The sequence below is a fragment of the Lagopus leucura genome, unplaced genomic scaffold (genome assembly GCF_019238085.1).
Source record: "Lagopus leucura isolate 7727_CA_CO unplaced genomic scaffold, USGS_WTPT01 Super-Scaffold_100044, whole genome shotgun sequence".
In the NCBI taxonomy this organism is placed as follows: Eukaryota; Metazoa; Chordata; class Aves; order Galliformes; family Phasianidae; genus Lagopus; species Lagopus leucura.
This window is the reverse complement of record NW_024962291.1, coordinates 517598-545404: the sequence shown is the minus strand read 5'-3', so window position 1 is coordinate 545404 and position 27807 is coordinate 517598. Positions and strand designations below refer to the sequence as shown.

Here is a 27807-nt window from a genome sequence, read left to right as displayed (position 1 = left end):
GAATGCCGACGGGCCAATGGGAAGAGAAGAGGGGCGGGGGCAGATGCGGTAGTGGGGCGGGGCGCGGCCGAGGCATGTGGCGGGGCGCAGCGGCTCGGGGTCGCGGTCCTTCCCCCGGGGCAGTGCTAGCGCCGGCTATGCGGCCGTCTTCGCCGGGGTGAGTGTCTCTTCCGGTCCGATGCCGGGCTCCTAGGCCTGAGGGAGCGAACCGCGGGCGGCGGTGGGACCGCTGGGGAGGGCCGGTGTCGGTTGCTCGTCCTGCGGGGCTGGAGGGGACGCGACGTGCGTGGGGAGCGGGGAGCTACTGGGGTGGTCGGGGGAGATGCGGCCCCGCGTGTGTGGAGGGCTGGGAACGACCGACACCGGCCTCAGTGCTCGGGTAGAGGACAGCTGCCGCGGGTCGGGGCGCCGGGACATCGCGCTCAGACCTAACTGTGTTCTGGGGGAGCTCGGGAGCGGCGGTGCTTTCTTGGTAACCTCTCTTTGTCCCGTGTGACTCCTAAGCCAACCCAGCGGTTCCTCTGGTTGTCCCGTAGACCATCCCCGACTTGAGGTGGCAGTGATGCTTGCAAGAGGTTGAAGAGATGTGCCCAGGCACCTCCTGTCTGAATAAATAATGCAGGCTGTGTGGAACTGAGATCACCTTTGTAAGCGCGTTCCACTTTGGCGTCCTACTGGAGTCTCTTATCTCTTCATACCTTACAGGAAGGTTCTCAGCAGGCTTAGCTGTCCCCTGGGCATTGCTGTGGTGCAGGAAGGAGGCTCTGAGTTCCCAGTGCAGCATCTTGGGGGCTGGGGTCAGGGCATCCCCCAGCACCTCTCTTCAGTCTCCCAAACTTTGTCTTGTAGGAAGACAAATCCTGTCTCAGTGTCCTTTTGCACAGGGTGGGTAGATGCCTGTGCATTGGCTGACTCACCCCCTTGGTCACGCAGCAGCACTCTTTCCCAACTAGCTGAGTTACTTGGCTGCTTATCGAAGGCACACCATGGAAGCATCGACCCTCCCTGCCTGAGCTAACCTGCAGCCTTGTTGAGCTGGATGAACTCCCTGATAGCGAGCACCGTGCGCCCTTTAGATCTCAGAGGCTTGTGGCTGGTTGACAGTGAGTCTATGAGGTCTGTGTTGATGTGGTGTCTCTCTCAAGAGAGTGTGCACTTCCCTGTTAATCCCATTCATTCACCATAATCATCAGCTATAGGTATGTTAGTGCAGTCCATTACATAGTAATGGGTGGTTTACAAGGGATCTTTCCATTTTTATTAGCTTTCATGTCTAAAGTAGATCAGTGCACTTGCTGTGTGCATATCCTGCTTGGTTATTGTTGAAATGCATCATACACATTTACAGGCACAGATCCTTTTTGTATTTTCATGGGGAAAAGTTTGGACTACGTGTCCCTTAACTTGTAGGTGCAGGCATCTTTGTTTTTTTGTTCTAGTTGTAAATTCCCTGCTGGATTTGTGAAATCATCTGCCAGAAAGCAGACTTTGCATCTGGTTATCTGCTAATGAAATTCTAATTGGAACCTCTGTGCAACCCGCAGCCTCAGCCTTCCAAATGAAGTCTCCTGGCGCAGACTTTTCAAAGGTGATAAAAGTAAATTTGCAACTGAAATTTCAAGCTTCAGTGATGAAAACTGTCCATGCTGAAGGCCTGATAATGTATTTTAAAATCTCTTGCTGGGCAGCCTGGATTATAAGGCAAGTGCCCTTTTAAATGTAATAGCTGTCTTCTTCAGCAGTGGGTGACAAAGTTTTTAAAGGAAAATGTTGCAGGGATGTTAGAGAATGGAGGTATTTGGTTTAGGTGGTGTGTGGAGGGAATGTCCAAAACTTTGCCTGATGAAACTCTGAAGAATGGATTGGTTTGGGGGTAGGTTTTTGCCTCCCTTGGTCCCTGGATGGCCCATAGGAAACTTTTTTTTTTAGTACACAGTCCTGCTGACATCTTCCTGAGCTCTGGTGTGTAGCATTAAGCAAACACATGTCCTGTGTACTGTCATTCACACTTGAACCAGTTTCATAAATAGAAAGCACTATAAAGCAAGCCCAACAAGAGTTCACGCCAGTGTGTTTAAAGTAAGAAATGAGCATGGAAGTAGGAGGAATGAACCTGAAGCTGTGTGTTCATACACCAGAGAAGCAGGTGTGTGGCAGAGGCTGCTTCATCCTGGTTGATGTGCACGTTGTGGGCTTGGAGCAGTGCTGTGCTTGGTGTTAAAAGTATTTGGTGTTCCCTTTACAGGTGTGCTGCAGCCCTTCTGCTCTGACCTGTTACTGGGTTGGAAATCTGCTGTCATGGCCGTGTTCAGCCAATGCGCTGTTTTAGTTCATCGTTCCCCTTGAGCTGTTACTTGAGGTTTGGTACAAACTCCTAACATTAAGAGCAATTATGCAATGGGAAAGCTGAAAAACCCACTGCTTCCTCCTTCAGCGCTTCTGTACAGATCTTCAACTGCAGCAAGTTGCTACAGCTGCTGTGCAGAACCATGGCAGCCCATGCCAGCTGACTGCCCGCCCTTTGAAAGGCTTCCATCAATGCCAGGTGACTTTTTGAAGGGGATGTTCATCCCATTAACACATATACCTGGCACAAAGTTTATTTCTTTGGCAGGTGAGAGAACCCCTGCTCTGCACAGTGATTGCTGGATGGAATTTTAGGTTTGTGCTGTGCTGGAAGCCAAACTGTGTGTTCTTAGCTTGGAGAGGTTTCAATTCATTCTGATTCATGGTAGCCACCCTGCTACTGATACCCTGCGTGTTCAGGATGTTGAGGATAGCTCCCAAAGGGCTGTTGAGTTTGTTGGCTGGAAAGCCAAGAGGTCTTCCAAGGTTAACTGTGCGATATTCCTTGAGTCTATTGTGAACTGCACGGAATTTACAAGCACTTCATGCTTTTTTTTCCTCCTATCTGTCATGTTGCTTTGGACTGAATTTACCATTTTCATTTTGTGAACGAGATTTGGAGGAATTAATGAAGCTTGTGAGTTTGACAGCTGTAGTTGTAAGGATGCTGCTGGCACTATGGGCATGACAGCGATGCTGGAAATGAAACTGGCAGAAGCTAGCTGTGTGCTGTGCAAATGTCACTCACAGCTCCTCCAGCTCTTGGCTGCTGGTACTCCAAGAAGGCTGCCTCGCAGGTGGCATAGGGTAGTGCCTGCAATAAAGTGTCCTTGGCCAAGTGCTGTCTCCTTCCAGTGGAGTCCATGCTGCAGGGCTGTGTGCCTTGGGTTTGGCATTACCTTGGGTAGGCCTGCAATGAGGCCTCCTCAGGTCCATTTTGAATTCAGGCAGTGCAGGTGCCAGAAGTCCTGGCAGCTTTTTTACTACCTTTGATGGCTTTGCTTTTCTCTGCTGCTGTGGGCTTTGCCTCTGTGATCTGATTTTGACTTTTGGTGCTGAGAAGTGGAGGTGCTGTTGCACTGCCACAGCTGCTGCTGAATGTCACCGGGTGGGACTGTTGGGTCACCTTGACAGGGGAGGTTATCAGTGTACAAATGCCATATTTCTTCTCCGAACCCTCTTCACAGCCATCACTGCTTCTTCTAAGGACAGCCCTCTTCCTATGCCTGTTAGGTGGATGTGCATTGGAGTGACTCATCAGCGTGACAGGCCTTGCTGAGTCCTTTAGACAGACTGCTGTGTGGTACAAAGCATGACAGGGAACGCTTGCCTGGCTTGGTATGTGGGAGATGCATCCTTGTACCAGTGGAGAGGATGAACTGCAGAAGGAAGGCATTGGGATTGCCTTCCTGAAGTGCCAGGGAGATGATGCTCAGCATGGAGAAGTGCTTGGGCAGAAGATCTTCAGCGTACACTTCAGACAGAGAAGATGGAAGGGTTTAAAATTTGCTTGAAATAATAATAATAAAAGTTAGAGAAGAAAATTCGGTGAAACAGATGAATGTTCTCATTGAATTCTGTGTGTATATTTGTGTTAGATTTATATTTCTTGGGCATGGGGAGGATTTTGCACTGCTTTAAATAAATCTGGCTTTAAATCCACTTACTTAAACTCCGAATACAACTTGTATGTGAAGACCAGGCTGAAATCTCATTAAATTTAATAGGATTAAGCATGTTCCTTAGCCCAGTCGTCTTCTCTATCTTTCTTTGTTTGGCTTCTCTGTATTAAATAGCAGGATAAACCTCTGTGCTCAGGATAAACCTCTGTGCTCTACCATCTCTTTGGGAAAATGCTTTGACAGTCTCAGGGGAGTGGTTGCATACAATCATATTTTACACTTTTTTTTTTTTTTCCCATGCTTTCAGCTGTAGTCATTTGTATGCTGGCTTTTACTGGCTTTTGCTTCTTTTAAAGGCCTGAGAACTCTTGACAGCAAGTCCTGGTTACAAATGATTGTGTGATTTCTACCCTCAGTATGGTTTCTACAGTGAAACAAGTCCATTAGATGGGGAACTCTGGCCAGTTCCTCTTACAGCTATCGGCAGACTGTTCAGTCTTCCCGTTCCTCCTGCTCCACCCCATGAGATAAGGGATGACCAATCCATCCTGGCTCTGCTCTTCTGAACTGATGCAGTGTTGGCTGTAGGCTGACCTGTGTTACAAAGATGACCTTTCTGTACATGTATGTGCTGTGTGTGGAAACCATTTATGGTATCTGCTTCTCTTTTTGCTGGCTTAGTTACACATGCCCTCTCTGAGGACTCGTCGCAGTGGGCAGGGCTGTCGGGACTTAGGTTCCTATATCTACTCAAAATGGAGAGCCTGTTGGAAAATGCCATGGAAGATCTCTCTAATTTCTCACCCAATGACAAACAGGAGGTGGACTTACTTAGCAAGTAGAGGATGAGGCTTTCTAATGGTTGAGAAATGTCCAATGATAAGTTAAAATTCCCCACATTGGAGCAAAGAGCATCCCTATTTTTTCCCTAGTTATCTACTGACGGTCTTCTGATTTTTGGCCTAATTGCTAACTTAATAAACAGAAAGTGTTGCTGTAAACATTTTTATGCTTTTCTCAATGGTGCTGATTCAGGACTTTTCTTTCCTCAGTTTTCTTTTAGGTTATCATGTCCTTTTGTTTCTGAACAGAGTCTCAGCTGATCTGGAAAAAATGATGTTGTCTCTAGGATTGTTCAGTAACTTCTCTGAATCTTTATCTGAGTTTTTGTCACTCTTTGACCTCAAGAAGCTTAATAACGGAGCAGTGTGCCTTCCTGTCCTTTCTCCTTTGGAGCATCTTAAATTTTTTTAGTTCGCATGTAATGAATAGCTTCGGAGATTTCTCAGATATCAATGACAATTTCCTGATACAAAAGCTGTGTTAACTCTTCCTGAAGCCTTGAAGCCAGATGTAATTATTTTGGGTGTTGATTTTCATCTCTGCAGAGAGTCGCCTACAATTTGTATTTGCTGCATAGATATGGCAAGACCTCTGTATTCTGGCTGTGGTGACCATCTCTGAGATTCCAGACTGTTGGAGCAGGCATGTGCTGTGGTTGAAATCATGCTTTTGTCAACGTCTGGTGTATATGTGTCTCAGGTGAGCTTATTTTGGACAGTGAACCCAGTATGTGAACTTGTCTAGAATGGTTTATGCTGAGTTGTTAGGATGGTGCCATGTTGATCCATACCTTTGGGCAACTTTGTCGGCCAGCAAGGATCTATGTGGACTGGTGGTGCCCACTATGTTGAAGTGCAAGCAGCTTCATCTCTGATGAAGGAGAAAATGTTGACTTTTTTGTTGAGTTTTGGTTAAAGGAATATTGATATGGAAGTGCAATATCATCAGCCTGCCAGCAGTTATGTGACTTCATTTTGTGTAGGTCACAAGTTCCATTGGTTCTGCTAGACTTACTCTCTCACGCATGAAGTTATTTGTTTAACTTTGTATGTTTGAAGAACTGGTGCTGAAGGCAGGTAGCTGGCGTGGAAACACCCGATAACTTTCTTTAGGGTCACTTGCTGCTTGAATTTTAAAGAAGCACATAGCCTGCATGGATCTGTAACACAGATGGCTTCGCTGCCAGATGGAAGTAGGGTTGCACAGTACTGAGTTAATTTCTATTTTAGAGAGCAGCTTTTGACTGGATCGGGTGTATTTGTAGATTCCCACTCGTTCTTCTGTCTGTTGTGAAGGGAGTTTATTGAACTCAGAAATCTCGTTATATCCGGAAGTTGGATTTGTGTTTCTGTGGCTGCTGCTTTGAAAAACTGCCCTTAAAAATGGTAAGTACTGTCAGTGGTAGTAGAAGACCCTTGTGTACAATACTTGTTAAATATGTTGCACCCAAAGCATGCATGCTTACAGCTGCTCCTGAGCAGGATGCAATGGAGTCTATTCAGTGAACATTCAGCTGTAACAGAAGTGTATTTCCTGTATTGATTACCCATCTTCATAAGGGATATCTGAATGAGAGTTTTGGAATAAAATGGAAATAGAATGTGCTAATGGGATGGGGGCTGTTCTTTCTCTGCCTTGCTGCTGTAGGTCTTGGTGCTATTAGCACGTTGTTCCTTCTGCTTTGTATGTTCTACACTTGGTCTTTGACCCCTCTGAAACTGGAAGCAGATGTAATGCAAAGTAGAGTGGGCAAATGGTCCCCTGGGGGTTGACTGGGAACTGCAAACCATTCTGTTAAAGTAGCTTTTAGTTTATTACATGTCTTGGAATAAATCCATTGATTTGCAGAAATGTACTGTTATCAAAGGTTCCTTCCAGCTTTAAAGTACCTGCTCCACAGTTGTGATCCATTAGGTATATCCCACAGTACACTCAAGCATTCACGTTTACAGTTGCTACCACTGAACATATCCAATGAACACAGGGCTGATGCTGAATTTCCTATAGCAGTGATTCATCTTCATGACTGGATGTAAAAGAGAATTTGTAAATACAATTCATGCACAAAGTTGTTTACTGTGTTTATGTATTTCCTTACGTATATTGCCACTAATAACAAGATGAATGAGCAAAGATGTTAGAACTAAGTGTAAACAGTAAAGTGAAGCATGTCCTGTCTATTCTACATTCAAATAAAATGCACCTTCTTCTGGTACCATGAGAGGTTTAGTAGGACTTCATCCTTGGTAGGTTGGGTCCTGCTGTGTAAATCTAAAGGCAGATTTCTGTGAAAGGTCAAAGTGCATCTTTTAAAGAAGTGCTTCAGCATTCAGTCTACCTGTCTGCAGTGAGTAGATTGACCTAGGTCTACGTGCTGGCCTCAGGGCTGGGTTTTGTTTGTAAAAATACAAACTTCGGAATTACAGAAGTTTTACCATTAGCTGCATCTTACTGAATCAAGGAAACATGAATTGGTGCCAGCTCACCTTGTGTATCTGTTCCTCAGCTGGTGCAGCTCTCTGATGCAACTTACTGCTGCGTTGTGCATGGCTGAACAATCTGTAATGGGAGCAAGAGCTGCCAAGAGGGCAGGGGTGGATTTGTGAGCCGAGGTCATGAGAACCATTTGGTGAGACTTCCCAGCCCATGAGTTGAATTTGTCTGATGTGTAGTTCTGAGGCTCTTACACTTGCTTTGAGAAGGAGAAGCATTGTTCCTCAATGTTGACTGCCTATATCCTCACTCATCAATATTTATAGCCTCTTCTCATTCCAGGTTTGCAGATACTCCTACAGCAAACTGATTTTGGAGCAAAGGCGGCATTTAGAAGGCAGGAGGTACACGTTAATTCAAATGCAAATTATTTAATTCTTTGCATGCCACTCGCTGTATGTTTGATTTCATTCAGTTGCAGCCTGTTCCACTTGTTGATTCTTGGCTTATAATGGCCTTGGGCTATTACAGATGGAATTAGGTTCATATTTGATTAGGCTGGAGCTGAATTCTTCTGAACACCGTTCAGCATATTGACAAGAGCGACAGGAGATCCTACTTGATCTAGCAGTATGTATCTCTGTTTATTGCAGGGGAGACTGGCTAGATGACCTTTAAAGGTCCCTTCCAACTCAGATGATTCTACATGTCCTTATTTCTGTTTTTGTTGTCCATGCTTGGGCAGCCTATGTCTGACAGTCTCTTGGCTCAGATAATTAGTGCGTGCTGACCTGAGTCAGGGCTGTTCTTATTATTCTTTTGGTATTTCTAGTCCAGTGTTCCCCTTGTTACAGAATACCTTTGGCGTAAAATCAATGGCTAAGACTTTTTAAGGGGTTCAGTCTGTCAGCTGCTTTTCACAGTTCACAACATCTGGAAGAGTGGGACTAAGCGCCTACTGTAGCTTCCAGTCCAGGTGTTGTAAGTTGAGAGAGGACTTATAACTCAGAGATTTCAGTTTTGGAAAAACAAACACATGAAAGGATGAGTACCCCTGTGTATAATCAATGAATATAAAGATGTTATAATTATGAAATAAATCAGAGACTTTAGCTAAGCAAATTATAATAACAAAAAGAGAATAGATAGAAAGCTTACCCATATCCTGGGGCCACTGCAAAACTCTAGAAGAGGGATCTCCAGAAGAGATCCTTCCTTACTGGTAGCCAGCTCTTAAATGGGTCTAGGAGAGGTGCAGCCAGGCTCACCCCTTCCAGCAGCACAGGTGAATTGCCTTCACCTGTGCTCCCAAGGCTGACTCGGTGCTCGCCTCAGGTGATCAATCAGAGGTTCAGGCTGTGATTCAGCAGTTCCCATGCACCCTGAAAGGGATGTTGGCAAAACTTGGAAATGAAGGTGGTGTCTTATTTGATCAAATAATATAGATGGGAAGATAAAGCAGATAAAGTTTCAGAAATGAAACCTTTATTTTCTATTGCTGTACTGCTGGGTAAAAATTGAGACTGCGGTAAGCATAGAAGCATCTGAGGGTGCTGTAAAAAAATTCTGTATTTGAACCCTATATGGAACGTGAAAGACAAGTTATAGGAATAATGCAACTTTTCACCTCTGTGCCTTTGGTACAAAGTCAAAGTGATATTTGCAGTAGTTGTTAACCTATGCTGGTTAGCTGTGCTGCCTTGGCAGCCACAGAAATCACTGAGAGTAAGGAGAGGGAAGGATGTTTTCTTGTATGTTCTAATGGTTTAAGTTTAGCTTGGTATATGGCTTACAGAAATCTTATTGTCTGTGAGGGACCTATCACAGAAATGCCAGCAAGGGCTAGGAGAGCTGCTACTGTGTTTGATTCTCCTTTTGTTTAGAAAAATAGACTTTGCTAATCTTCCCCCCCCACCACGCGTGGTGATTTCCACGTCCTTCAAGTTATCAAAATCGCAAAGCATGGAGGTGTGTGGCCAGCAACCTTCATTTGTAATTGCTGTAAATGTCTCCCTGGCTTGGAGATTTTGGACATAATCTTTTGATTTGTGCAAACGTACATATGGTGAAAATATCTTGGGAGTTTATTGGCCTGTGGTAAGCTGGAATGTCTTCTTGCTGCATCTCACCTGGCAGTTCTTCTCTATAAAGCAGCCTTTGTTTTTTAACAAGATTAAACAGGGAAGAATAAAAAAGACTCCTAGATTATAGGAGTTTTTTTGGTTGATTTGCTTTTGATGATGACCTACAGTGGAGGCAGATCGCTTTTGATTCAATTTTCTGCATTTCAGGGATTTGCACAAAGATCCTACATCCTTAGAGAAAGGAGAGATCCAGCATCGCTCTCCTTAGTCCCATCTTCTAGGGCTGAGCAAAAAGATCCTAATGCAATGACTGAATGGGAAAGGAGAACTTTCTTCTCTGTTCCTCAGCTCTCCATGGTGTTGCCTTATGCTTTTATAGTGTAGGGTGCCGTCATGTCTTTGCATAGCCCTGCTCAAAGTCATGCACAGGCTTAACCTGCAGAACCTTGTTTTTGGACAAAGCTTTTCTGTTTAAGTGGGAGCCTACTGGGGTGGTTTCTCTGGTGGTAACTGCTGAAAGCTGTTTAATTAGAAGCATGTGTCGTCAAATGCTCCTGTTCCTGTGAGACAACAGTGAACCTGAACATTTGGTATCTTCTTTGGGTATGGGTCAGAACAGGCAAGGTTGCAGTTCTGCTGTACTGCACATTTTCATTGCTTGGAAGAATTTGTGTTGACAGATTTATTGTCTGTTCCCAGCTTTATACAGTTACCCTTTGGCAGTTCATCTCTCTTCATATGCAAAATGGAATTGTTTCACATATTCTGAAACAAGCTGCATTTTCACAAATGAAACAGCTGTCCAGTCATTTTTCACAGGAGAAGCCCGGTTGAGTAGTAGTTCTCACCATGTTAAGTACAGAACATGGGGGTGAACATGGGTGAGGAAGGACAGTGGGTGGTGCTGGGAGCGCTTCTTGTGTTTTATACTTTGACATTTGTTTTTGTTGGAGGCAAGGCTTGATGTGTGATAGGCATGAAGCCTCAGTGCATTGCACTGTCCTCATTAGTTAAGTAAGAACTGTGCAAACTGCCTTACGCTCAGTGATGGAAATGGGGAGGGCAGGTGGGAGCCGAGGTGCTCTGTGACATAGGAGGTGGATAAAGCTGATAGACATTCAAAACAAAACCAACTGAAACAAAGCCAACTGCAAAAACCACTGCTGCTCTATCTGCCACAGACTGAGTCAGTAGCACTGCATCACTCTCACAGGAAGCTGGAGGTAGAGAAAGAACCTGAGCTCTAGTTTTGTCAGCTGCCAGACATGGGCTCTAACCACTAAAACCTCTTTCCTCTCTGGGTTCTCCGTTGGGAAAGGAAGATCGAGTGAGTTGCTGATAATCTCTCTGCCTGAAGGGTATAACACGTCATCTGGGGGAATGAAGTCTGCCATTCAGGTCCTGCAATTAGTCCATCTGTTACATGGAAATAGATTCTCATTCTTTTTGCTGGACTGCGGGGAGCTGGAGGGGACCTCTGGGCGTCATCTAGTTCCAAGCTCCTGCTTCTGCTCCCTGTTGCTGTTACCAGAGAGCTTTGCAGAGCGTAGCCTTGGCCCTGTTTCATGTGTCATACGTTGGTCAGCATGGAGCCTAAAGTGCTTTTTACATGGGGAATGTGTGTGTGTCAGCCAAGTCTCCATATGATCACGGAGCTTCTCTGCCAAACTTGGAGCTCCCACCACCCTTTGAAGAGCCTTTGAAGTGTTCCAATTACGCCAGAGTATTTTGTAAGGTCTGGTTGCATTAACTGTTTGGCCATTCACAAGCAGCAGAATGGATTTTCTTGCAGGTAGTCATAGGGGGCAGCTGGACACATGCTTGCTGCAGCAGCTGCAAACTTCTTTTGAAGATCACCGTTTCCACAGCAGACTTCAGAGCTTGTAGCAGCTCAAGAAGCCTCACCGGAGGCTGTCCTTAAGAATCAAATGGGTTGGAGTCTTTGTGGGCTCTGGCTTTGTAGGATTGGTTTTGCCTTCCTTGTGGACATAGGCAGGGAGAAACCCCAGCAGAGGCAGCACCACAGAGGGCACCACGCTGGTATCCATCAAACGCTCTGTTCTGTTCTGCCTGCTGCAGTGAGAAGTGCCTGCTGATGCAGATGAGTGCCAGCTCCTCTGCAATACATGGCCAGCTGTGCGGTGCTACGCTCTGAAGAAGCTGTGTGATAGCAGAAGGAATATAAATGACATTCTTCCTGACTCTCACCAGCATCTTATTTCAGAGCACATGCAACTTGTGTCGTGGTGTAGCAGCAGATGGTACTTATCTTTGTGGAAAGGTCTCACTGCTGGCAAGGAACAGGGAGATGTTCACCCAAGAACATTTTTGTGGAAGTTACTTCTGTGGATGTAATGATTCAATGCTGTTAAACATTCTAGGCAATTCTTGTAGAAAATGAGTGGGTTTTATACATCTCTGTCCTTATGGTGAGCTACTAGAAAGTTTGTGAGCCGCTCTGGGTCACATCATCTCCCAGTGGTTATCAGATACAGCTTGCCAGGCAGCAGACTAGCCTGGCTGGCATATCCATGGCTGACTTCTAGGTGTGTCTTTCATGAGGATTCTCTTGGGGAGTACAAGAGCTCTGCACATCTCACTTTAGTCATTCTCCCAGTGGAACATTTTGTTAATACTGGAAGTGATGGGGAGAGTTTTCATTAGAACAGCAAATGAACATTTGACTGCAATAGCCTGGCTTTGTTAAGGAAGTAGGCTGCTTCACGCAGCGTAAATGTCTTGGAAATGAAGGAATTGAGCTCAGACCTGGGACCTGGTTGCCCAGAGTGGTTGTGGGTGCCCATCCCTGGAGGCATTCAAAGCTGGGCTGGATGGGGCCTTTGGCAGCCTGATCTGGTGGGGGGCAGCCCTACCCACAGCAGGGGATTGGAACTGGTTTTAAGGTCCCTTCCAACCCAAACTCTTCTATGATTTTATGACCTCCTACCCAGTCATCAGCAGTATATTCTCTGCCCTGTGATCCACAGCACTCCTGCTTCACCACATCTGATCAGTTTGTCCTTTGTTGTTTATAGCAGGGGACATTTTGTAGAAACAGCTGTGTAATTTGTCATTAACCCTCCTCAGGAACTAAGGGAACTTAATGACTCCAAGGCTGCTGTTCAGAGAGTGATGCAAGTTGCTCTGGCTGTGCTCAGCTAGCCATGGGTAGTGCTCAGTGGGAGATCTTGGGGAGGACATATTAATGGAGGTGTTGAACTTGCCTTTCAAACTGTATTTACTTGCTCTGGGGCAAGTTCTTTACATAATGTAGTTAAAATCATCTGAAAACAATCTAAAGGGCCAGCTGTTTTTTTTGTTTTGTTTTGTTTTTTCCTCTGGCAAAGTAACAAAGTGGTGTTCTTGCACATCCTCAACCTGATATGTGTGACCGACACTGTTGTTGATACAAATCAGGACCAAAGTAAAGCTTTCTTGATGGAATAAGTAGTTCCCTGCCATTATCCTCATCTCTCCCTCTCACCCACTGATGCAACTGTGATTCAGAAGTCAGCCTCATTTACTTGGGTGCTGCCCCTTCTGTTCCCAGACCTGCCTGTGTGTGCCACTTCAGGGACAAGCTTGGAAAGCCAAATGCTTCTCAAGATTGCAGCACAGATTCTTTGCCTCCTATGTTCTGGCCTTGATTTGCAGGACAATATATGCATGTCTTTCCTTAGCAAAGCCTGGTTTAATTGTTTTCTAAAAGGTAAAATATACACTTGTTCTGATAGCTGACAGTACACGCAATATTTAGCAACAGTAGCAAGTTGAAGCCAGGCCTTCTGTCTTTTCAGCTTAATGTGAGAAATAGCCTCGTTGTTTATAGAGTGCATTCCACCCTTGTTTTCTCTGTGTTGTTGTTCTGAGGACACCAGGATCCTGTAGCGTGTCCTCACATTATTTCCCTGCAGCATGAGGAGCCTTGCTGAGTTCCATTCTGCTCTGGCCTGGCCCGTGGGAGCATGAACTGCATGAATGCCTTTCTTGCAGTGAAGAAAGAGATCGTGGTCCCGGCAGTTGTGTGCCATGTTCTTTTACTTGGATTCCTTTGGAGCAGTTCTGTGCTATACAGCACCTGCTGTGCACCTTCCTACCTAAAACTGTGCTAAACCTCAAAGTTTCTTTGCACCTTCTGTCAGAAACAGGCAGACGTGCTGCAGGGGAACAGAAGATGATTTATTTGCAGCTCTCTGACCTTATTTCATGTCTAGTCCACGCACATGCACTTGTTAGTATGAGTTTTGGACCAGTATGTGCTGACTGCTCAAAACAGCACATACTGCCCTAAATGACTTGCTTTGTTTGCTCACTTTGCAGCTGTGATTTCTAACACGCTCCTTCCCTCCTTCCACATATTGGTCTAATTGTACCTCATTCCTTTTGCCATGCTGTGTTCAGGCGGTGCACGTACCTTGCAGCTGCTTAACCAAGAGCAAAAGGCTGACCGAGAGGGCATGGAGCCAAGGGTTCGTATTCAACATCAACCCATTCAAATGGATGTTGTTTGAAATAACACTTTGATTTTATTTATCTTCCCCTCCCTCCTCCCCCATCATAATTCCTTTGCTTGAGTTCAGGGAAATCAGCAAGAATGGAGGAACACTTCTGAAACCCAGCAGGCAGTGCCCTCTGGATGTCTGTGTACATTGCAAAGCCATCAGTCATTTAGTTGTTGACTCAAAGTTATTCTGGTTTTCCAGTGTGCTTGTTCCCTGTTGATTTGTAGCCACAGATGGTAAAAGTAAATTTTACACTTCTCAGAGTGTAGTTTTTTTTTCCCCCAGATTTTATTCCTTCGCTGTCTTTTGTGGTTTGTTTTGACTTTTAATTTCCTTGGGGGATGCTTTACATATGGAGAAGGTAGTGCTCAAAGAATGAATTGTGCCCTGATTTCTCAAAATTGCTTCTGATAGTGCTAGTGTTGATTTTTGTTGTTTCTGACTAGAGCAGAGCATGGTGTAATCTGGGGAGCAACAGAACTGGGAGGGGAAGCTTTAGCAAGTGCTCTTCTGGGACGTAGCTGTGTGGGGTGAGTGCTCAGTGGAGTTTCTTGGAGTTGGAGTACAAATGGAACCATATGGGATGGGTTAGAAGCATGAGGGGAATGAAGAAATAAAGCCTATTGCTTGTACTTATAACAGGCGGTGGTTAAGTTGGAATAGTGATCTGTAAGTAATTTTGCCTCTTGCTATGGATGTATGGGATTGTGTGAAGGCTTGATTAATGTGTGTGTAGTCTTGCCACCATACCACCTGTATTTACCACCTCCTGAGCACCAGCATTTGTGCCATGTAAGTATGTTCATACTATCTATTCTTAATCCCCTATTAGTGCTGTGATCAGAGCTCTCCCAGAACCTTTTGGTCATCGGGTCCAATGACTGCTGGGCGCCAGCCGTGTTTAGAATCATAGAATCATTAGGGCTGGAAGTGACCACAAAGATCACCAAGTCTGACCACTAACCCATCCTCACTGTGTCTCTTAGTACCACATCTAAAGGTTTCTTGGAAACCTCCAGGGATGGTGACTCTACCACCTCTCTGGGCAGTCTGTGCCACTGCGTCACCACTCTTTCTGAGAAGAAAGGTTTCCTGATATCCAACCTGAAACTTCTCCGTGCAACTTGAGGCCATTCCATCTCATCCTGTCACTGTTATCAGGGAGAAGATGCCAACCTCCACCTCTTTTTATGTCACTGTAGAGAGCAATAAGGTCACCCTTGAGCCCCCTTCATTCTCTGGCCTGGACAAAGGAGTAAATGCATGTATTATTGCAGAACCTGCTCACTCCTGTTGACCCTTTTTAGGCTATAAAATATAATTTTTTGTAAGCCTTCTTACACCTCCTTACCTTGAGAGGGTAGTGCAAACATAAGCAGGACTCTCTTTAAAATATAAAGCTTACTCTGCTTGCTGAATCTCTGCTGGTGACCTGTGAAACAAACAAGCAAAAAAAAAAACGGCAAAAATCCTGCAACTGTTTCTGTGTAAGGTGACAAACTGATAAGCAGTGATCACCTGATTGTTGCACAGGGCTGTTGTTGTGCAATGCACAACTCTCCCCTTAGCAGAACTGGGCTGGCAGGACTAGATGGGGCTGGTGAGCTGCCGTTCCTTGCTGGGGCTTGAAATGCTTCCAACTGCCAGGTGGGACGACCCAGCATGAACTTCTGGCTGGAGTGAGAAGCCTACTTGGAAAAAAACTCTTTTTATAACTAGGATAAATATGAGGTAAGCAGGAAGGGTGCATTGGGAAGCACGTGGCACTTCCTCATAGAACTTACAGAGTGACTAGGGATGCTGAATTTGATGCACTGCAACTTACGGTCAAGATTTGTTCCTACCTTTGACTTATTGGCAGCCCAGCACAGTCTGGAATAGCTGTTGATGTTTCACCCTTTTGCAGGGAGGGTAGTTTTGAGTTTAAACTTCTGTTACCCTGGTCAGGACTTTGGAAACTGGAGTAAAGAGAAAACGCAGGAAATTTCATTAAGGCATCAAAATGTCACGATCTAGAATTAGTCATAAATATTTTCATGGGCTTTCGTGGTTGATGGGTGGAGGGCTCTAATGCAAGTTCTTAAATACCCAAATGTGGCTGGGACTGGAGTTCAGAGCTCAAGGTAAACCTTGCATGTGTGGTGGAATCGAGATTGTGGGCTTGTTGGATTGTTGGATGCTTTCTGCTGTACTTATTTATACCATTCACACATGCAGCTCATCCTCTGTGCTATGGTCTGTTTGTGTCTTCAAATGCAGTAGTCGTGTACACCTCTGAGACATCAGGCAAAGTTGCATCGTGACACTTCTTGAAGCACGTGATATGTCTTATCATAACTATGGGATGAGTACTAAAGCTTGCTTTAGGTGAGAAAGAGAGTTGCCTTTAAAAGCTACTTAGGGAAGAAGTCAACGTTTAGTCTGGTTCAGGCTGTTCATATAAAACTTGGGGGGGGGGGGGGAATGGAAACAGCCAGTGAGTCCAGATAGAAGCTGATGATCTGCTCTGAAGTCAATGGGAGCTGCTCAGTGACTGTAAGGATGAGATCCCATCTGCTGGGACTCTCTTGTGTGCATTGGTAACGAAGAAGAGGCATTGCCTATTAGTTGCTTTGTGTGGAGAAGAGGAGCCTTGCAATGGGTGTGAATCTCCTTCAGCAATAGCTGGTGTGTCTTACAGTATGAATTACTGGCTCTTGCTTGTTTTGAATCAACAATTTTGACAATCAGCAGGAAAGTCAAAGCAGGAATGAACCAATCCTGATGCTTGATTGTGATTGACTTGGCACTAAGGCAGGGCTGGGTTCTGCGTATATGCAGGATCTGTAGATCCCTGTATTACCAGTATGCTCAGGCTGGTGAAAGCATGTCTGCTGAGTCTGAGGACAGATGAAGGATTCCAGACTGAGTCCAAAGGCATCTGTGCTGCTATGGGCGTTAAGTTTGGCTTTGTACATTTTGAGTATTTGACAACAGACAGATAAACTCTACCAGCTGAAATCAGAGCAATAGGTAGCAGAGCTCTTCCTGCTCTTTGTGGAGATCTTGACTGTGGAAGATAAATTTCACATCTTTAAAAATTTTTCACCCTTGAATGTTAAGGAAAATAAAGGAATTAAGTATAACTTTAGTTACACTTTTGGTCAGGGAGAGGAGGTTTAACTCCTGGCAAGGTCCCCTGGGGAATGTAGTTCTTCTTCTCTTCAGGGCAGGTACCCAGGACTTGAGCATTGACAGTTAAAGTCCCAGTGCCCCACATGATGTTATGATGTGGAATATCGAAAGCCAAAAATCACAAAACCATGACAGCTTTTGAGTTGAGTTGTTCTCTATTGGAGTCTGAGAAAGGGAGAGCAAAGTGCTGTGTTTCCAAAGAAAGACACTGAACTTGGGAATAGGCTTTTCTCTTCCTGCATCTGCTTCATTGCTTGTGTGCTGTGCAATGATACCAACTTGCTTTTTGTGCTTTTTTTTTTTTTTTTCTTTCCATTCCTGCTGTCAGGATTGTGTTTAGTAAAACCCTTTTTTTTTTTTACAACCTTTTCATATAAATCAGTTGTTTTTTTTTTGTTTTGTAGGGATACTGCAGCTGATCTGAAGCTGATATAAGAAAGCATTTCCCTGTACTGCAGGCTCCTGGAAAGAGAGCTGCCTGCAAGGCCAACCCTGAAGATGTGGACTGCTGTTGTATTCTTCCTACTGATCTCCTTCTGTATATGTGAAAACAGATTTTCTGTCCTGAAAGCCAGAGGTGTGCATGTAGTGCAAATAAACAGGCTGACAACTGAAAAGCAATGCAGGCAGGCTTGTAAAGGCCCAGCTGCTTCAGGTAAGGTTCTTGTCCTTGGACAGGAATTCCAGCTGATTTTTCCCTTTCTTAAAGGTTTCTTCTGCTCCCCTGATAACAACCTTTTTTTTTTTTTTTTTCATAGTTCCAGTTGTTTACAGGCATTTACGAGTATGGCTTCTTTGTGCAGTACTTTGGTGCTAAATAATTTCTGACAGCTTTGGTTAAATTGAATTCAGAACAATCATTTCCTATGGCCTTTCTAGCTTTTGTAAGAAACAGCATTCATGTGCACTTAGTATGCGCTAGTAGCGTGCAAATGTTGTTAGGTCACTTGACTTGGAGGGTAATTCCATGCTGCCAGATGTGTGCAAGTGAACAGAGCTATAGAGTAGACAGCTGCATTGGAATGAGTAGTCTTTGTTCACTGGTATTTGTGGTTTTGGGGTTTTTTTTCCCCCCTTAGAAATGAGGCGTTAATTATCCTGCTATCAAGCACAGAATTAAACAAGACCAGGGAAGAGCTTTGTGGTGACTACCTCTGTGATGTCTTTATACTTCTAAAGTAGTCTTCAACTTCTAAACAAGTATTTCAGAGGTGTCCTTGTGAAGGACCCTAACTTATCTAGTCCCATCTAGTGAAAGCTTGTAGCACCTACAAAGAGTCAGTGATGCTATGGTAGAGATTAGATGGTAAATTAATGTCTGAGATTGATAGGAACATCATAAGGATGCCTTCTTTTAACACCTAGAGTTTTTGAGCTCTTGGCAAGGATCTGCCAGCTGGGGATTCCTGGATTCCTGATGAGCAAGATGAACCCGTGTTGGAAAGCAAATAAGCTTCTGTTATTCCTTTTGCATCACAGGCCACACTCTAGCACTTTCCCAGGATGTATCTATGGTGGTTGGTCCAGGGCTGGGAATCTCAGTGTCTGAACAGCCTGGCTCAGGGAGCAGTGCCACCTGGTCATCATTCTGGGTGAGGGAAAATACAATGTGTCTGCAAGAGCAAATATTCCCGCTCCCTGCTTCTCCAGTACTTGGTTTAATACAGAAACCAATATTTGGTTTCTGCTTGCCTTTGAGGATCTGTGATTTCTTTCCAGTGATAGCAGATTTAAAAATGAAATAAACCACTTTTGTATGGCGAGATCTTGATGTTTGTTGCCTACTTGCTTTCCTTTCAAAATGGCTCTGTACAGCTTTTGTTGTCCCTCCGGTTTCTGCTGCTTTTTCTACCTGAGGCCTCCTAATTGGAAGTGAGCAAAGAGGAGTGACTGGGGGGCAAGAGTCTTGCATTGGAAACATCAGCTGGAGCCTCGATCTCCAGCTCCACGTTCTCGTTGAGGGGAGCACCCATCAGTCCACTTCTGTAGGGGTACTTTGCTGTCCTGGGGCAGCTGGATGCATTTCCGATGGTAGCAGAAGTCAGAGTGCTGTAACAGTGCTGACCCCTCCATCCTTTTCTGAACTATTTTGAACTGATTTAAACTGACTTAGATACGTACTAATGCAAAGTATGGTGATGGCTTTTTGTTCACCTAAGAAGCAAGAAGTGATACAACTTCCAATGGTAGATGGTCTGTGATTCTCTTCTAGCATAGTTTATCAAGAGAGGAACAGAAGGTGAGATTGGGAAATGGCACATTCAGCTGTAGGTACAGGGATTTCTTCAAGCTCATAATTTTTCTCCAAATTCTTGTGGTAACAGTGGTAGTGTAAATGTTTTATTATGAAAACTTCAAGCCTCTGATATCCTTAATATTCTCAGTGAAGGTAACTCTCCTGGTAGATAAGAGCTTTAAATGCCATATGTACCACATGTGCCTGTTCTTTGCCCTTTCTTACACTTCTAATAGAACACAGAAATGACCTGCTGCTACTACTGCACATTTAAGTTCTCTTTAATCTGCTGATGGGTGGTCAGTTGGTGATGATTCATCACAAACTGAGCGTTCTGTTATCTTCTCCTGTGGCTGCTTGTTACAACATGCGATATTTCCCAGTCCCTGAAATGAACCACTTGGTAGGTGATATTAACATAGAATTGCAGCATAGGTAAGTCACCAAGGGATCTGTTGAATATATCTGTCGTCCAAAGCCATGTCAAAGCAGAACCAGTGTAGATCAGGCTGTTCAAGGACTAATGGAGGGTTTATAAGCTCCCAGGCTTCCAGCCCAGCATTTGACTGCCCTTATGGTGGAAGCTCATTTTTCCCTTTGTGTTGAGATGGAGTTTGCTGTGTTGGCACTCGCTGTCTGCTGCCTCTCCCTGTGTGCCCTCAAGAAGAATTTGGCTTGTGAGTGACATTCCCTTCCAGTACGTGGATGAGGAGAGCAATGAGAATTTCCTCTTTGCCTTCTCTTCTTCAGAATGAACAAATCCAGTGCTCTCCGGCTCCTCTTGTAAATCAAGTGCAGCAGCCTCCCTACTATCTAGTAGCCTCCCTGGACTCACTCCAGTATGTTGATACTGCTTTTGTATGTTGAGGAGCCCCAAGCAGAGCACAGTGTTCGAGATGTGCTGGTTGGAGGATGCTCGTTTCTTCCTCAAAGCTTGTTTGTGTGTACGCAGACAAGGACAGAAAGAAGCTAATGAGTTAGAAGGGATGCCAGGAGGGGGAGTTCCTTCTGTGAGCTTATTTAACTTGTTGGGATTTGACTGACTGAAATGCAATTTCTGTGATGCCTCCCCTGGCTAGTGGTATTGTGGTTCAGCAGCTAAGGAATAAATTTCTTTGCAACTTCAAGCACTGAGATGAGAGCCATCTCCTGTGGGTGACAGATGTCATCTCAGCTGCAACTCACTTTTTCTTTTTTTTTCTTCATTAAGACATCTAGTTGGATGCTAGCATTTAAATGGGATCTAGGCAAGCTTTTGAAGAATCTGACTTTAGGTGAAGTCTGTTCTGGCCTGAAGGATTTTGAGGGTTCTATGTGTGTTTTACCAGGACTATTAACCAATTACCTGTCTCCTGCTGTTTTTAGGTAACCATCAGTGCAACTGGTCTGTGTCCTACCAGAGTCACTGCATCCTCTTGCGGTGTGACCGGCTAAGCGTGTGCCAGGATGCTGGAGACCAAGACATCAGAGATCTGCTGGGAGGTAATGCTGTACTTCAAACTCTTGCTAAATCCAAGATCTGATCCTTTTGCCTTAAATTAAGACCATCACTGGCAAGGGAGATGGGTTGTGAAAATACCTGCATAATGATTCTGTAAAATGGAAGAATTGTTATACTTGTCTGGTAACAGCTCTGGCACTTATGTGTGCATGATGGGTAACTTTTATTGGCCTCTCTATTTTAAAGGCATGATTCATTCAGGCCATTTGCATTCCACACTCTGTCCTTTGAAAAATAAAGGCATAACAGATGTACTTGCTTGTTTTTTTTTTTAAGAGAAAGGGAAAATATTTTGGCATTGTTTTTTCTTTTTTTTTCCTGGAATTGCCAGGATTTTTGTGCCAGAGGCTGCTTGTACAATGAGTGCAGCCTTAGTAACATTGCAGTTTCAAGGCAGAAAGTTGAAAAGTCACCTCAAGCATGTGTGAGTAAGGTCAGATTTGGGCTTCAGAGTTTTATTTTTAGGGAACTCATTGTTTCTTTCTCTTTAAAGAAGTTGTCTTCGGGGAAACTCTCCTGTTTCACCACCAAAGCTATCAACAGGAAAAAAAGAGGTCAGTAAATGCACAGGTTGAACAGCGCAACAGAGAAAACCTGTTTTTTTCAACCACTCAGGCTTACAGGATACGCTTGAGGCATTTGCTTGCTGCTGACTCAGCAAATACAGGAGCAACAACAGCTGCAAGCAACAGCACCACCACAACAGTGACTGCCAGCATTACCACAGTCGTATCGACTGGCACAAATATGACTGTCCTCACTGCGACTTCTGAAACAACTACCAAAGCTTCCAATGCCTCTGGAAGTCTCCAGACTACAGCCATGTCATACACTGTCTTTTCTCCCTCTCCTGTTAATGTTACTGCTTCCACTTCCAGCAACGTCACCGAGCTTCCGATCACCACTGAAAACTTAGGAAATAGTAGCTTTGGTTCAGTACTGCCTCCTTCTTCCACTTCTACTTCTTCCCTTGCTGCCACTTCTGAAGCAGGTACGAGTAAAACACAGCAGTTTAACCCAGCGAGCACATCCCGCTCCAGTAACCTCACTTCTGTTGAAGTTGGGCTGAAGACACCAAGCCCACCATTAAACACTTCCACCCAGCAGGATGCCCAGACCTCTGCTGCACTCACCCCCTCTGTGAGTCCACATTCTGTGAAGCCAACAGCTGTAACGTTGCCAAAAACAAGTAAAGCCTCGACATTCTTGAGTGAATCATCTTCTTTTCAGGGTTCTACCAAAGGTGCCACGGTTTTAACTATTGGCCCTACATCAGAAGCTATGACTGAGCATGGAATAAGGTCGACATCTCACGTTCCCTCTACTAAGCATACAACCACAGCTCCAGCAAACTCACCTGGTACAACAGCATTGAGCATTGCAGAGACTCAGGGCACGAACAGTGAATATCTTCTCATCGCTGCTGAGCCTCTGACTCAGTACTTAGTGGATAAGAGTTTGCTTCTTGCAGTGCTTTTATTTGGTACTTTTTTTTTAATAACTGTTATAGTTCTTTTTCTCATGCAGGCTTATGAAAGTTACAAAAAGAAAGATTATACGCAAGTGGATTACCTGATCAATGGAATGTATGTGGACTCAGAGATGTGAAAAGGTGGGCATAAAGTAATGGGTAAGAGAGACGGAAAGGAGACTGAAAACCTACCCAACTTTGTCTTTCCCATTTGCCTATCACACAAACTGAAAGTGCTTCCAAAGTTACTTCTGGTGCAATTTAGGAGAAATGCCATGTACTGTAGTAAGAAAAAAAAAAAAATATATATATATATATATTTTTTATTCAACTGCAAGAGATTGCTTTAAGAATAGCCATTCTTAAAACTCTTCCATAATGCACAATAGTTTTGGCCATTATTTTTCATTGCAAAGCTAACCTATCAAGAGGTAAGATAACGTCCTCTGAAAATGACGTGGTGCTTTTTGCACTGTTAGAGCGCGAGTTCATCATGTTTCATTGGCTTCGTGTGCTCCTCTCTGGAAATGAAGTGAAGGATGCTCCCAGCTCTTACAAAATGCTCTGACATCACTAGACAAGAAGTGTGGGGTATTGCCACAACAGGGAGCTTCTAATCCAATGTCATGTTTCGGTACGCTTCTTGCTTATTAAGAGGTCTATTTACAAGGCATTGTAAACACTGTTCACTGCTAACCCAAGATATCTTCTCACCATGGAGCAGATTACTGTGCCTCTACATTTACATGATCTTATTTTTGTATTCATTCAATAAATGGGGCTCTGGAAGGGCATATCTTGTTGCATTTCTGTTTTCATTCCTGTCCTTGCCAGCTTAGCAGCAGACAAGTGGCCTTTTGGGGCTTATGCAGATGAGCTCTGCTTGAATGTTCCAACTACAAGGTCTTAGAAGGCTGCACTGGAGGTGTGACCATGTCGTGGAAAATGCTGATCGTCTTTCCAAGTATGGCTTCTGTTCTTTCAGGGTGTTATGCTCCCATTCTCTCAGGTATGCAGACACATTTAGTGTGCTTATTAATTGCTGTGAATGGAGCACCAAGCTTTCTCATTCTTGCATTCTGGACCAGCTTAGAGTCACCGATTATCTGGAACTCTTACTGCAGCTGTACACACAGCTGATCTCAGACCTGCAGTTGAGAGAGAGTAGAAAGCACTTGATTTTTCAGCAAACATTCTTCAGTGTTTAATTTCACTCTTATTTGAGTGGGGTATGTATTCTGCTAGCAAAACACGAGATCAGTGTGCATTGTATTTCTTTTAACTAGACTGATGCATCCGATGCAGTGTTGGGAACGTCCCTCAGTATAGCTTGGGAATTGAAGCCAGTTGAGATGCCTGGGAGTCAGCACGACTGCTCTGAGCTATTAGCAGATGTCAGGCAGATGCTCCACAACTGCGAAGTCCAGAGACTTATATTTACATAGAGATCTCAGGTTTCACCTTAATTGCATGACTTAAGCAGGTGAGTCACTAGCCACAGACCTAAGCATGTGGTCTTTGCACTGTATTCAAGATACTGAGATAAGAGCTGTCTCAGCTCCCTGCTGTCTCCTGAGTAAGGACCTGGGTGTTACCTTGGATTCAATTCTCTACTTTTTCTCCTCATTTAGACATCTCAAATAGATGCTTGCTTTTAGGTAGGGTGAGTCCAGTTAATAATGCTCTCTGTTTTAATCTCTTGCTGTGTGAGTGAATTCTTCTCTGCAGGAAGTGCCTTCCTGCATAAAGAGTTGGTGTTGCAGCTGTTATGTAGTAATTTTTTTTTTTTCAAGTTACCTGAGCCATTACATAAGGGCAAACTTTGTAATCACTGGAATTGAAATAGCTGATCTTGGAAAAAAGAATTTTTTTGGATGAACTTCACGCCAACTATAGCCTTATTTCTGTTGGTCTCTGTGGATCTCCTCATTGAAGAAGAACAGAAGTCAGATGCCAGATTCTGTGGAGTGGAGCAGAAGCTTGTAAAGTTACATTAATTATTTGTTCTTCTCTTTAAAGTGATTTTAGAGCCCTGTACTGATTTCTCAGAGCAGAAAGGGGCCTGCTTAAGATTGTTTTCTTTTCTAAAAACAGACACTTCTTAGGGTTTGTTTATTAAAACACAAACAAAGCCCTGCAGGGATAGTTTAAGTATGTATGATATAATTACGAGAGTTGGACTTGGGCTACAACTGTATTTACAAGTCTGAAGGAGTTTCTCATGGACAGAATGAGGGCGTTACAACTGCATCGCAGCTGAAAGAAACCACTATCATAAAAATCCTTGTGGCTTCTTGACAGGTTCCTACAGGAAGGTGACTCCTCATCAGAAGCTTTTTGCAGTTCCCACAGCCCCAAGTATGTGTACATCTTGCTCTCCTCCTCGCATCCTGGCACAGTTTGTCATGTTTTGTTCTTACTGAAGTAATGGCACTTCCAGCTGTGGATTACTGTCTCAGCAGAAACTGAAGTTTTTATTTCAAGTCAGAGCACTGGAGCATGTCTTGCCTGGTGCAGTTTTACATACGAGATAGAGATCATCATGCAAACCATAAAGACCTCAAAGCATAGTGCCAGCCGGTGACGCAGCAAGTAAGTTCTTTGCATCCCAGTGTTTGTGAGACAAGACCGGTTAATGCATTAAAAATAATTGTCTGGAGCATAGCCTCTAAAACTCAAAGTGTATTTTGGGGCTTGTACATTGAAACCAGTTGTAAAGATTTAGCAGCTTTGCTGCTTTTATAATGCTTTCGCATCCTGCTACTCAATGGACATGGGAGAGGGGTGGGCAGTGGGCCTGTAGAAGCTGGGTTGCACATGGGGTCCTCTGAAGGGCTCTGCTCTAGCAGTGGCTTGATACACAGGTCAGAAGGTATGAGAGCTTTCTCCCTGCTGGCTCTTTATGTATTGAAGGCTATCAACAGCAAACTGTTTCTACCTCAAACCCATTTGTTCTGTTGGGGTGACAGCCTGCCTTCCAGAACCTATCCCTTTTTCTTGGTAGAGTGCTGCAGTAGTTAACAGCAAGTATGTTAAACAAGGAAATGCAACACCTTTTGAATGTTTGCTTGCTGAATTCCTGGTGTAACAATAGTCAGGGTCCTACCATGCTATCTGCCAAAAACAACACTCTGCTGCTGTGAAGCATAGCATATTTGATGCACACTGGGTTTCAACCTGCTGCATGGCCTCTTTCTTGATAAAACACAGGAACATCCTGGAATTAAATTTAGATTTCATTACTTCTAGTTCCACCTCTCTAGTATTTACTTGTCTGTAGAAGTATGCTGTTCTAGATGGCAGAGAAGAAAGGATTAAATTAATACTAAGCTGTTTAAAGGAAAAATCAGAATGAACGACTTATAGACTGAACATGTGGGTTTATAATATGCCATGTGGTGTCCAGAGTAGGGGAGTGTAAGCTGGACTAGAGTGTTATCTTTTAAAGCAGCTGATGGAGGTAATAAAAAAACACATGGGAAGCTTTGGAAACAGGTATGTGTGCAATTGATTTCTCTGGATTTGTCTCATGGTTGCTCATTTCTGGCATTAAAGGAAGAAACCTGAGCCCTGGCCTACTGAAGCATTTCTAAGGATTTCTTCCTTTGTGGGTTTTCTGGTATGTAGTAAATACAAGTTCACAATAACAGCATCTCCCCTAGCCAAGGCAGCTCTAGTTGTTTCTTCTCTATGGCCTCAAAGCCCCATGAAACTTCATTACCTTTGTTACGCTTGGCTGAAATTGGTCTATGTGTTCAAAAGGAAATACTCTCATCCTTCACAAAATAAGGGCCTGTAAGCCTGTGCTTTTCTAGAAAAAAACAGCAGGAATAACCCAGAGCTAGGATGACTCCTGTCTGCTAGAATATCTAGGTAGGTCAAGGGCTCTGCTTTGATATGTTGGTTTTACTGAACGGCTGCTTCTCATGGGCAAAGCTGGTCTTTGCTGTACAGCATTTTGGGCCAACATTCTTGTGCTCCCATATCTTTGGACCAGATAAACCTGATCTCCTGTGAACACGCTTATGCTGTTCAGTGTAATTGTTCAGCCTGTGTCCAAACAGCCCAGCTGTGGATCAGGAGGGTGTAGCAGCACGTTATCCTATGCTCTGTGTTTCTTACAGTCTTGTCTTTCTGTGCTTCCTGGGCGTGATTGAGTGCTGAGACACCGCTGCTTTGACTGAGCTGTGCCAGCAGGCTGTGCTGCGGGGCAGCTCTTCTGCAGCCTGCCTGCTCAGCGCGCCTCTGGCAGGGAAGCCCCATAGGGTCTGGGAAAAGAGGCGCTGCCTAATCTTGGGCTTCCTGCTTAGCCTTGGGAGATGCTTCGCTTGTGCCTTGGCTGGAGTTTTGTTTGGATTACCAGCTAGATTTGAAGGAGAGATCTTTTGCTGGTGCACAGAACTTGCCCCACATCCTGCTGCTCCCAATAAATGGGCTAAAACTATTTGAACAAGAATGTGCAGTCTGTTTGTAAAAGCAAACAACTTATCTTTGTGAAAAGCAACGCATGTTTTAACCCCTTCAAGCTGGGGCAAGTGAAAGCAATTATGTTGGTTTGAGGGTCGTGAACCTGGGCAAGTGGTTCCTGTTCTTTAGTGGAAGCAGATGAAATTCCCAAAGCTTGTAAATGTAAACACTGTTAAATCCTCGAGCATAACTCCTGTGAAACTAAGGGATGGAGAAGAAAGGATGAGAGGTTCAGTCAGCCTGAAAATGCTCACGTTTAGAGGTGACCATTCATAGCTAGATGGGAAGCAAAACAGGTCAGGAGATAACCAAATATTAAAATAGAATTCATTGGAGATCTCAGACACTCAGATTCAGATTAGAATCATAGAATGTCCTCAATGGGAAGGGACCCTTAAAGGCTGTCTCCCCTGCTATGAATAAGGACACCGACAGTTCCATGGTGAGAGTTTTCAAAGGTACCTAGCAAGGGGCATTAAAATCCCAAAGTTCTGCTGTGATTTCCCACACGTGCCTCCCCTTGCTGTAGGTGCACTTCTGGAGGAATTTGCCTCACCTTCGGTCAGTGCAGCTAAGCTGTGTTCACGTACCACACAGACAGGGCCTTAAAAACTTTTCTTACTGAGCGTTACCACCTTTTGATTTTGAGCAAAAGTGCGTGTACTTGTGTGTGAATTTTTCCCATTGAAAGAAAGCACAAGTCTTGTATTGATTTTTTTTCTCCTGAGGCTCATGTTGCCATTTTAATTTATTTGTTTGCCTTTTTCCAACTTCAGAAGCAGTAAAGATTTAAGCACTCGTGATTCCGATGCTCAAGTACCTCTTGTGCTGTACCACTGCAGTGGTGGAATGCTTCACTCAGAAGAGCAGATAAGATGGAATGAGAAAATCCTGGGACAGAGTGCCATTATCGTGTTCCTGGGAGAAGGTGGCTTTGAACTAGTTCTCTCCATGTGCCTCTCAGTGAATATTCCCAACAGTGAGAGACAGCAGTACTGCTGTGCATTATAAACCAATGTCTAGAGATTCCAGAGGGGAAAGCTGTCCATTCTGTAGGATAAAAGTCAATTCTTCTATCTCGCTGTTCTATTTGTTGGATCAAAGTGTATTGCAAGGATGTTGTCAGGG

At 44.3% G+C, this 27807-nt stretch overlaps 1 protein-coding gene and 1 long non-coding RNA gene across 5 annotated transcripts; one reads left to right on the top strand and one right to left on the bottom strand.

Moving 5' to 3' along the window:
- The first annotated feature begins 71 nt into the window (after positions 1 to 71).
- CUNH11orf24 (chromosome unknown C11orf24 homolog) lies at positions 72 to 23006 on the top strand. Of its 4 annotated transcripts, XM_042884618.1 has the most exons (5): positions 107 to 157; positions 7587 to 7648; positions 17409 to 17659; positions 20606 to 20722; positions 21235 to 23006. In XM_042884618.1, the coding sequence occupies exons 3-5, from the start codon at positions 17503 to 17505 to the stop codon at positions 22347 to 22349; spliced, it is 1389 nt and encodes a 462-aa protein (XP_042740552.1). In that variant the 5' UTR covers positions 107 to 157; positions 7587 to 7648; positions 17409 to 17502; the 3' UTR covers positions 22350 to 23006. The 4 variants fall into 4 exon arrangements, with proteins under 4 accessions (XP_042740554.1, XP_042740551.1, XP_042740552.1 ...); XM_042884620.1 differs by lacking the exon at positions 7587 to 7648 and having other exon boundaries at positions 72 to 157; positions 21238 to 23006; XM_042884617.1 differs by lacking the exon at positions 7587 to 7648 and having other exon boundaries at positions 72 to 157.
- LOC122187263 lies at positions 6173 to 8443 on the bottom strand. Its single transcript, XR_006181268.1, has 2 exons — positions 8403 to 8443; positions 6173 to 8298 (listed from the first exon to the last, which is right to left on the bottom strand). It is a non-coding gene; the product is annotated as an uncharacterized LOC122187263 (long non-coding RNA).
- Positions 23007 to 27807: the final 4801 nt, after the last annotated feature.

What these genes read in the sequence shown, in the direction of transcription:
- CUNH11orf24 (XM_042884617.1), top strand. Translation starts at nt 17,503, where the DNA reads ATGTGGACTGCTGTTGTATTCTTCCTACTGATCTCCTTCTGTATATGT. An exon ending in TAAAGGCCCAGCTGCTTCAG is followed by an intron (nt 17,660 to 20,605) that starts GTAAGGTTCTTG and finishes TGCTGTTTTTAG; the next exon opens with GTAACCATCAGTGCAACTGG. An exon ending in CATCAGAGATCTGCTGGGAG is followed by an intron (nt 20,723 to 21,234) that starts GTAATGCTGTAC and finishes TTCTCTTTAAAG; the next exon opens with AAGTTGTCTTCGGGGAAACT.